This window comes from Montipora capricornis, chromosome 12 (genome assembly GCF_036669925.1).
Source record: "Montipora capricornis isolate CH-2021 chromosome 12, ASM3666992v2, whole genome shotgun sequence".
Classification (NCBI taxonomy): domain Eukaryota; kingdom Metazoa; phylum Cnidaria; class Anthozoa; order Scleractinia; family Acroporidae; genus Montipora; species Montipora capricornis.
Window position 1 is genome coordinate 9,439,655 of NC_090894.1, and position 10,000 is coordinate 9,449,654.

At 38.5% G+C, this 10,000-nt stretch overlaps 2 protein-coding genes across 2 annotated transcripts in view; both read right to left on the bottom strand.

Annotated features, from left to right (window-relative positions):
- LOC138026595 (pleckstrin homology domain-containing family B member 2-like) overlaps window positions 1-4,163 on the bottom strand; it is a 7,710-nt gene extending 3,547 nt beyond the window's left edge. The window contains exons 1-4 of the mRNA XM_068874012.1: window positions 4,062-4,163; window positions 3,716-3,974; window positions 3,172-3,208; window positions 1,073-1,253 (exon numbers count right to left, since the gene is read on the bottom strand). Of these exons, the coding sequence (XP_068730113.1) occupies window positions 1,073-1,253; window positions 3,172-3,208; window positions 3,716-3,974; window positions 4,062-4,098 (514 nt within the window). The 5' untranslated portion in view covers window positions 4,099-4,163. The remainder of the gene's footprint in view (window positions 1-1,072; window positions 1,254-3,171; window positions 3,209-3,715; window positions 3,975-4,061) is intronic.
- Window positions 4,164-5,365: 1,202 nt separating this feature from the next.
- Window positions 5,366-8,105, bottom strand: LOC138026592 (DNA polymerase epsilon subunit 2-like). The gene is made up of 2 exons (XM_068874008.1): window positions 7,734-8,105; window positions 5,366-7,009 (listed from the first exon to the last, which is right to left on the bottom strand). Exons 1-2 carry the CDS (start codon window positions 8,100-8,102, stop codon window positions 5,813-5,815), a joined length of 1,566 nt encoding a protein of 521 aa, XP_068730109.1. The 5' UTR covers window positions 8,103-8,105; the 3' UTR covers window positions 5,366-5,812.
- Between the last annotated feature and the right edge of the window lie 1,895 nt (window positions 8,106-10,000).

Genomic DNA, 10,000 nt, shown 5'->3' on the forward strand with positions numbered 1-10,000 from the left:
AAGTTTTGCGGGAAGCTTGAAACGGACAAAACACCGTTCATGTTGTTCACATTTCCAAGAGAAAAGTGGGATCAGCTGAGCTCACTGACATCACATATAAATTATACATGAATCCAAGATAGCGGCCTGCACGTGTTTTTGGATTTCACAAGGTTAGAAAGCTATTTTAAGAAGGAAATTTTGGTTAAAAGCTGTTCTCCTCATGAACTTTCTATTGATTGATAAAAAAAGGATTGTCATTTCGGAGTGAACTTCTCCTTTAAAACCATGGTGACTGATTGCATGACTGCATTGGCTCTATTCTGTGGTCCCAGTCGTTCAAAGTCCAGATAACTTTAACGATTGGATAATGTCACTATCCAACAGTTTCAATGTGTGTTGAGATTCCTGTATTTGCTCACGTAACTGTGACTAGGTACTCCCTATTAAAAGCATATCCATGTAAGGTTGTGTACGAAAACCTTGGCTGACATGAAGTATGGTATACTTTATACTCTGGATAACAGCTTATCCACTGGATAATTAGGTATCTGGCCCCAGTTGTTCAAACGATGAATACCGCTATCTACTGGACAAAGCACTATCCATTGGATAGTGCAATTGGCTTTGCTATTACTCATCCACTAAATAAGTGATTTATCCGGTGGATAGTGTTATCCACCTTTTGAACAACTGGGGTCTGGCCTTTAACAACATACTGAACCAGATGAACTTGAATCAACCAATAAGTGGCAAAAGCGACCACAGTTTCACATTTCCGTAAGAGGAAATTATAGCAACAACAATAGCAATGCCAACGAAAAAGGTCATCTCAAAAATAAAAATGTAACTTTGTGCCACCATGACTAATAATAATTATTTACAAAATTAATTATGATTATTCCACTTGTTCACACTCTACAATAAGGGTGAAAAATTCTATAACTGTATTTGTTTGCTTGAAAAAATTATAATTCATGTGCATCACAGCAATTTTCCTCCAATAAAATTCTTGTCCTGTGGCATTTCCATTGTCACAGCCATTATTGTTGCTAAAAATCCCCGATTAAAAAATTCAGCATCTTTACTGCACCTGCTCCCTGAGTGACTGATGGATTGAAGCCAATGGGGGGTGGGTTGGCACTAGACACAGGGCCCCTTGGTACCCCACCATAAGCTGCAGCATTTGGAGGGTATCCAGGGGCACTTGCAGCAGCACCATAAGGTGAATAGCTTGACCCTCCTGGGGGTGGCTGAGGACCTCCATAAGTAAGCTGAAAATTGAACAGAGGAAATTAAAACTAAAAAAGACTAGTAGTACACAAAAGCCAAGTGGTCCTGATATAACTTGAGCTCGGAATTTGCACAGTTGCTGGACTAGAGCCTCATTATTTTGTTAAATTATTTTACTAATGGGAATTGAGTCCCGCAAAGGATTAACCAGGGCTGGCAGTAATATGTTGCTTGTACGCAGTCATACAACTGGCGAGAACAACAAGGTTTTCCAGAGGGTTAGTAGTACTGAGCAGGGCAAACAATATGACCCTAAAAACTGACCGTTTTGATAAACAAAAAACAACTTGAATACACTGTGAACACTAATTCTGTGTATAAATTCAAACAAGAATCATTATGGCATGAATGGCAAGAAAATGTAGTACAGCAAAATGGCCATCAAGTTAGCTCACAAATATTAAGAACGTAAATCAGAAATTTATAGTGAGGGCAACTTGAAAAGTAAAGAGTCACTGTACTAACGTGAGTGACATCCTCCCCTTGGAAGATCTCAACAACACTTGGCTCGTAAAAACCAGCAGAGCTACTTCGAAGCTCAAAAAGTCAAATTTCATAGGCATACCTGCTGACATTCGTAAGACAAAGATGGAGGCAAACTAGTGGACAACCGGAACCATAAGTTACCTTTGGCAACCACATGAATCTCTTAAAATAGCTGGGCTTCTTTTAGTGTTAAATAATTATTTTAATAGGTCCTTTGTTTCTTGTAAATAGTATCACCCCAGCTTTAAAACCCCAAGGTACCTCAATATACATTGTATTCTTGCACTCAAATATGGAAGGTATAACTTTCAGAGCATACAAAATTAATTTAATCAATAGTTTCCCTGTTCCTTGTCCGCCTATTTTTGTCTCACCCCATATTTTGCACCGCCAAAACAGAAAAAACCTTCCATGTTCCCCGCACAAAACGCTTTCTACACAGGCTAGGCATAGTAGGGAAACTTTTTCTATGAAACTAATCAGTTACTGGTACTTCAAGAATGGAATACACCTGTACATGTACCAGTTAACTTGCCAACACCTACTGGTGAATTCGCCTACATAGGCAAGTTTGGTCAACAACATAGTTGAGTTTACAGTTTAGTTTCATGACAAATGTAGAACTTAGTTCAGTTCATTCAATTAAACTAAGCAAGTTCGGTTCCATCAATTTCAATCAACGCCAAAAAGAGTACATGTACCAATGACTAGTAAGTGTGCTCACCCGTTGAATTTGCATTAGGCTTCACAAAATTCGACCAACTAAGAATTTTAGTTTCAATTGGAATCTGAACTGTCAATTGATCACATAATTACTTCAAGACATATCATATCAATGCATAAGTCTTGGTGTTTTCCATTATTTTTTGCATCATTATTTTCAATATTTTGACTGGTCAAAAACAAAATAATTTGTTCAATGCACTGATTCGGAAGAACTTCACTAATACTCACTGTTAATATCCTCAGTTCTCGTTGAGCGCCAGAAATTATAAGAAAAAGTTTGACATTTCTTGGATGAAGTCACCTACGTCACAAAGTCATCTCGCCTACAACGGCAAGTTGACCGGATACCCAGGAATGTAGGCCAAACCGTTGGTTGATCAGCAAACCGCTTTCAAAAACAAACACTGTGGACACTCACTAAAATTTTGTGTTTCTGGAAAAGTATGGAATATGGAACAGGTAGGAGACTCGGGAGGTTTGCAAAATGCAGCTGCATCCAATGGAGATGTCTGAGGGTTACAGAAAACCTGCGGAACAACCTCACCAACATTTAAAGGGAATCCCCATGCTTGAATAACAATTATTTAATGCTCTGAACCCATGAATGACATACCCTGCTGGAATTACTATTTCTTAATTTTCTTTTAATTTAATCAATTCACTGTATGTTACAAGCTTTATACTCACTGGAGCTCGAGCTTGTTCCAAAACTGAAACCCATTCCCTAAAGGAAAACATAATCGAAAAGATCCTTTAAAAGGGTGCTATATGCCAGTGTTACGTTAAAATGTGGGAAACCCGATTCCTTGACACTAATTGTCAAGAGTGTAAGTCAAGTTACATGTACTGTTTGTCAAAGTCACGCGAATTGAAAAGAAATTGGTTGATCATCGATGGACTTCGAGGGAAAAAAAAACGTTTCTGATCATGAGCTAATCGCTTAAGACATCCTAAGGCTAAGTTTCAAATATTCAATGTAAAACCTTATTAATTTTAATTCCCATCGGGCTGACCAGGTATGTTTGTATGTGAAAACGATTGTTTTGACAGCAGATAACAGATATTTTTATATTTAACACAGCTTTTGGCTTTAAAAAAAATTTGGAAAAGGAAATTTCCTGGGCAAAAGGTTACAAAGGCAAGACAGGAATTATTTTTGTTCAGACAAGGGATAATTATTAAGTGGCAAAGCGTAAACGTTCTAATAAAGGTAGATCTTCCGCCATCTTACCGAGCTTCGCTCTCCGAATCCGCGTACAGATACCAAGACCTTTCGGGCGAACAGACGCAAAACATCGCATTGAGATCTCTTTCTTTGGGAGGCTTCACTCCCTCTCCAACTGCATGACCAACTTTAATTTGTCGACACTCTGTTTTCATGTGTATTTTGCCATCTGATTCCTTGTCTTTCGCGTCTTGGTAGTAACAGAACACACCATCTTGGTACAAGACGAAGTAGCGTTTCTTCCACGAATTCTTAAAAAATCCGCCTGTTAAAATCGTGGCAGTTGTTAGACCACGAAGCACAGATTACTTTAAGATTTTTCTACTAAACTACGAAAATCTAGAATACTTACTCAGTTTATGAAGATTTCCTGCTTTTACAGTTCCCATGTTTCAACACAAAATTCTGACAGTACACAACTCCGTGACAACTTGCAGCAACCGTGACGTAAGAGAACTAAGAATAGATCATATTTGCGTGACGTACGCCACATAAAGGAAAAATGACGTCAATTTAACCATGAAAGGGAAAGCCTCTAAAATTCTTAAAACTTTTCTTTTTTTAAAAGAGAAAAATTACATCGGCAAAATCCGTTGAGTCAAATTAGCTGAATCCTCAGGCTTTCATTTCACTTGGGGATACAACATAATTATGATACAACGACTTTATTTCACTTCGAATTTAAAGATTGCAAAAATTGCTAGTATCTCCGAAGAAAACAAATTGACGGAGTAACATGATTAAACTACAAATAAAATAAATTAATTGATAGATTATAATTGGACCCTAGGCCCATCTCTCTTTTTCATGGAAAAATAAGAACCTTAAGAACTAAAACTGGGCTTAAGATGGGGAAAAAAGGCCAAACTTTTACTGGGATATTTAAAACTATTTGTTAAAACAATGTACTGGTTCCCTGCACTACCTGGCCCTTCTACGTATTCTTCTTTCTCCAATGTTGTCCAGGGAGAAGAATCATACCAGACATTTCTACATATAAATATTATTATATTTCCTATATCCATTTAGAAATCACTGGTGATCCTTGCAATCTGATTGGCTCTCAGCAGTTCGATTTATTCCCAAATTGCAATATTTCTTGCTCTCAATCGCAACATTTCCCCAGCCAATGAGAAAGAAACACTAAAACAAAACAATCAATCAGATTTCAAGGCTTCTTTAAGGTAACCAATCAAATTGCAAAAAAATGAAAGACAGAGAAAACTGTGTGGCAAATTTTGCAATTTTTGTTCCCAACTGGATCAATAAGATATTGGTGTTGACTAAAATACTGTATTTCAGTGATTAAATAATTATTGTGATTTCTAAATGGATGTAATAAAGTGGTAATTGAACTTACATGTAGTGTTGGTCAATTTTGGTCGGAAATCATACTTGTGAATTCAAATCGAACTCGCACTTTGTGCTCATTCAATTTTGAAATCACACGTATGATTTCAGACCAAATTGCACTCCACTCAGTTCAATTACCATTATGCATCATTAAAGTGAGAAGAAAAGTTTTAGGAGATGAAATGAAATAATGAATTTATCAGTAACCCAGGTATTGTACCTAGAAAGTAATGATCATTATTTTCCTAACAACTCACTGTTAGATTAATGACTTCAAAATTGTTTCAGACTGAGGACAGTGACTTTGAGCGACCTACAATCACAATCTTTTATTTGACTAAGTGCATAAATGATTGTCAGTTGTCACTTGATACAGATGTGATGTCATGTTATTATTTTATTTCTTTATTTAAACAATATTTTTATTCGACATTATTTTGCTCTAAGAGCACAAAGTGATCATTTTTTAGGTGACTGCTTTTCCAAATATTAATGGTGACATAGTTTTTCAGCGAGTTATTAATGAGTCATTTATTTTTTCCTCTATAGATTTTACAAGTAAATTATCTTTTTGAAAGACCCAAATCCTGGAAATCACTACAGGGTAAGTCAAGTTGATTAACACAAATCAGGATCAAACGAATTAGCTTTGAGGCCAAATCCTCACAACTCATAAGAAAGGTGCTAGGGTTTAGGGTTAAAGCTTTCCATGGATACTAAAACTGTCAATACTTCAACACTTTGTTCAAGTTAGTCAGTAATTTTACAGTCTTCTAATTCCCTTGTTGAAGGCCAATACACTTTAAATGCAAACTCATTTCTAGCAAAGGAACTGGGATTGGTACAAACACACTCCAAACTGGAGCATGTGTAAGGATCATATTTGTCAGCTAATATCATTAAGTCTGGGACAGGATACACCCTGAGGGAGTGGTCCTGAGTCCAGTACATGGGCCTCACATGGGGTGGGATAGGACAAAGATGTGCCTGCGCCAAGATGGTTTTCATCAATTGGACAGGAATGTCTTTCAAATCCTTTGGCAGGTTAATCGAATTACGGCACATCTTGTTTACTAAATCTTCCCGGAACACTATTATCTCCTGTGTACAATACTGAATTCTGCAAGGATTGGATGCAAAGATGCTGAGAGGGATTTTGTCTGTAACAGCTGCAGTAAAAAATGAAGGGATTGGTGGCCTCGGAAGAATATTTGCAGGTCCAGGATCTTGAGAGCCAGGAACAAACACAAAGCGGCTGTTCTCGATCAGTGGTGGGAATTCAGAAACCAGTTTGGCAAATGTTTGGAATGACTGCTCCAAGGTGTGATAGTGATTGGGTCCATGAGCTTCAGAGGTGAAGTTGCCACAAAAGATGAACAAAGCTGGAGGCACTGCAGAGTATCCGGAAAACAAGGCACGAAGCTTCTCCAATACCCTAGGCTGATCCAACCAAACGTCTGATAAGATAACAAACATTGCATCATGGTTTTCTCTCTCGATGGCCTTCAGCTTAGCCGATGCTTTCAAACTTGTGGAGGAGGGCCCACCAAAAAAGTTAATGTTTCCAAAGTGGGCCCTGGTTACTTGTCCAGGCTCAGCTGGTGGAAAACCCAAAGCATTTACATGGAAAACACCATCTTCATAAGTACCTTCAGCAAGCACAAAGCAGTTTTCTGTGTAGAGGCCTGTATGAAAAGTGCCTTGTTTTAGATCAAGTTCCACAACACCTGTAGGGTCTTCAAGAAAGTATTTTCCTTCTTTAATTTGAGTGATCATACCAAGCACTATAAGTTTACCAAGGTTAGCAGTGCTTCCCAACAGGAACTCCACTGGTTTCAGGGCGAACTTCTCTGCTGCTTGTCTTTTGTTGGCTCCTTCCACAACAGGTGAAAACAGTTCATGCCGCATGGTTCTCTGATGCAAAACATTGTATCTCTCTCGAAACACCTGAAGCAGGGTTCGTACCCTTTTTCAGAAACACGTTTCCAGGACTTTTCCAGGACTTTTCCAGAACTCAGATTGATTTTTCAAGGGTTCTGAAATTCACATTAACCCCTACAATCCCAAGATCTCAATGTTAATTCTTCTTACTGCCTTCCATACACTTCATATTTTTAACTGATTTTAACAAATTTCCAGAACTATCCAGGACCAGTGGCCTTTTTCCAGGACTTTCCAGTCCTGGAAACTGCCATAATAAAATTCCAGGACTTTCCAGGTTTTCCACGACCCGTACGAACCCTGCTGAAGGAATACTAAGATGTTATTGACCTAATGCAAAAATAAACAAACAAACAAACAAATAATCCGTGGCTAATAATTAAACATTTGTATATTTTGGTTGCTGGTTCTTTCTGAAATTTGCTTCCTTCTTAACACTTTGAGAACAAAAAGTGCTTATTTCTCTTCTACCCTTCCACACGCTACATTACTCTTCCACAAACTTTAGATCCTCGGTACATGTTTGTATATTAAACACAAGAAAAGTGCATTCCCGGCCACTGGGGAGTAAACTAAGAAGAGGGAATCCCAGCAGCCCCACTTTTCAAGTATGGCATGCAGCCTTGGACTGAAATGGCGAATCCGAAGAAATTGGACGCACCAAGGGATACGAATTTGTACCACATTGTTAACAAATCAAACCTTTTGATTGTCATCACGACAGGCTTACCTCTGGTTTAGCATTTGGATTATTGGAGTGCAGCGGAACAGATCCATTACTCGGGAGGAACTTTTTCCTCTCTAGATTAAACGTGAATCTCGGCACACTGAACGCATCAATGAAAGTAAACGCTTTGTCATCGTCGTCTTCAGACCTTTGGCTACATTCCTGAACAGCTTGCTCGACGATTTCTCGATCGATGAGTGACGAACTCAAAGGCTGTTTTTGACTTTCAACAATTTTATCGAGCCAATCCTCCAACTCCACCTCGGTCAAAGGACTTAAAACGTCTGTAAGGAATTTAGTTGCGTCTGTTTTCAACGAAAGGCCGTGTAACTTGAACACGGAAACAATTTTACCTCGAACCAAGGAAGCCATGTTGATTTTACGAAAAAAGGCGCGAAATCTTTGAAGAGTCAGAGAGGGACTGGACATTTCAGTGACAAGGGCGGAGGGGAGAGGTGGGTAGGGCGAAGACTACATTCTTTGACAAAGAGGGCGTTCGATTTCCAATCGAACACAAAATCTGAAAACGAATTTTGTCGCAGATTTCGCTAATTGGAAATCCATGTCAGGAAGGAGCCCATTTGGCCAAAACAACATTGTGAGAGGGCAAGGTATTGCAAAGACTAGTGTTTCAACAATTTTTTCCGAGGCTGCTGTCCACAGGATACTCTTTCCAGAAGGCCTAATCACCAGCATTTTCGCTTTTTAACTGTATTTGTATTTGCATCCAGTTATTTCCGATCACTTATAGGGCTTTCCTGAATCAGTGAGCGCCATGTAACATAATTGCACTCCTGACAAAAAGAAATTCCTCTTTCTCTGCTTACCGAAGCCCGAAAACAGCACCAATCGCTTCATTTGATCCTTTGCATTCCCCGCAGCACTCTGTAATCCACGGAAATTTGTGCTTATTTTTTAAGCCTCCCGCTCGAAGAAATCTTAGCACAAGATCTTTCATCATTACAGTTGTTGTGTCAGAGAGAGATCAAACGAATTTCTTGGCAGGGTCTAGTGCATTGTGTGGATGATTGAATTGTAAGTGCGTATAAAGTAAAAATTAACCGATGCTCATTTGAAAGACATTTCAAAGTAAACAGGTGTAATGTTTTCATTTTCGAAATATCGCCTTTACAGTAGTTTGAGAGATTTCCAAAAGAAGACAACTAGTGACAGGTTGACTATCCCTGACAACATTGGACTGGCGTTCTTCAAACTTGACTGTAAAGTGTATCGCGCAAGGCATAAAATAGCCACCTTTGTGCTGTTACTATGGCAACATGTTGGTTTCCGGAAATTACCTCCTCATTTTTTTCCCAGAGAATCAAAATAATTACTCTGACAAATCGGAGTAGTTGGAAAGAGATCGATGAACCGATCAGTATACGAGGGAATTACATGTAGCTTCCTCAAAGTTACATTTGGTTTTGGTTTTCATTAGTATAAAAACTGCTGAAAGGCTTTTGAGCAGAATACTTAGCATGACACTGCAAAACCAAGGCAATCACAAAATTAAACACTTTCATATTCAACTTATTGTTTTAAAATTACTCCTTAATGTTTGCGCGAAATTTCAGCGTTAATTCATAAGTTCACATGTGAAATTGCAATGCTGCCATAGCAACTTTTTCTATGGTGCCAAAATGGCATCTTATGAACGTAATTTGTCACACACGATATTAATAGCTAATCAAATGGTATACTCGTAAAATAAGGGAATAATTTCACTTGCATTTTGTCCAAAATCAAATAATTTTCATCGCCTTTAAAACGCATGTGAAATTATTCCCTAATTTTACTCGTCAGCATTTGATTACCCATACCAATTACCAATGAATGAAGGGGTAGTTTCTAAAGAAACTGTGGTGCTGCGTCGGTGGGGAAGTAGTATACAAAGATTTTTTGGTTTTATCAACGGAGTTGATAATGTAAATTGGCCACCGTACAGAGATTCTAAAAGCTGACGTTTCGAGCGTTAGCCCTTGGATTCGCTCTGACGAAGGGCTAACGCTCGAAACGTCAGCTTTTAGAATCTCTGTACGGTGGCCAATTTACATTATCAACTCCGTTGATAAAACCAAAAAATTTTTGCATACCAATTACCCTCTAGCTTAATCGTCTTGCCACGAGGAACGATCCTACCGCACGCGGGAAAGTCAGGAAATACAGCCATTGTGTCTTACGTAAAGTAAGCATTGGTGATCTGAGGGCCGATTTACATGGTACGATTTTTGTCGCATGCGACAGGCTTACGACAGGCCTACAACTCGTTT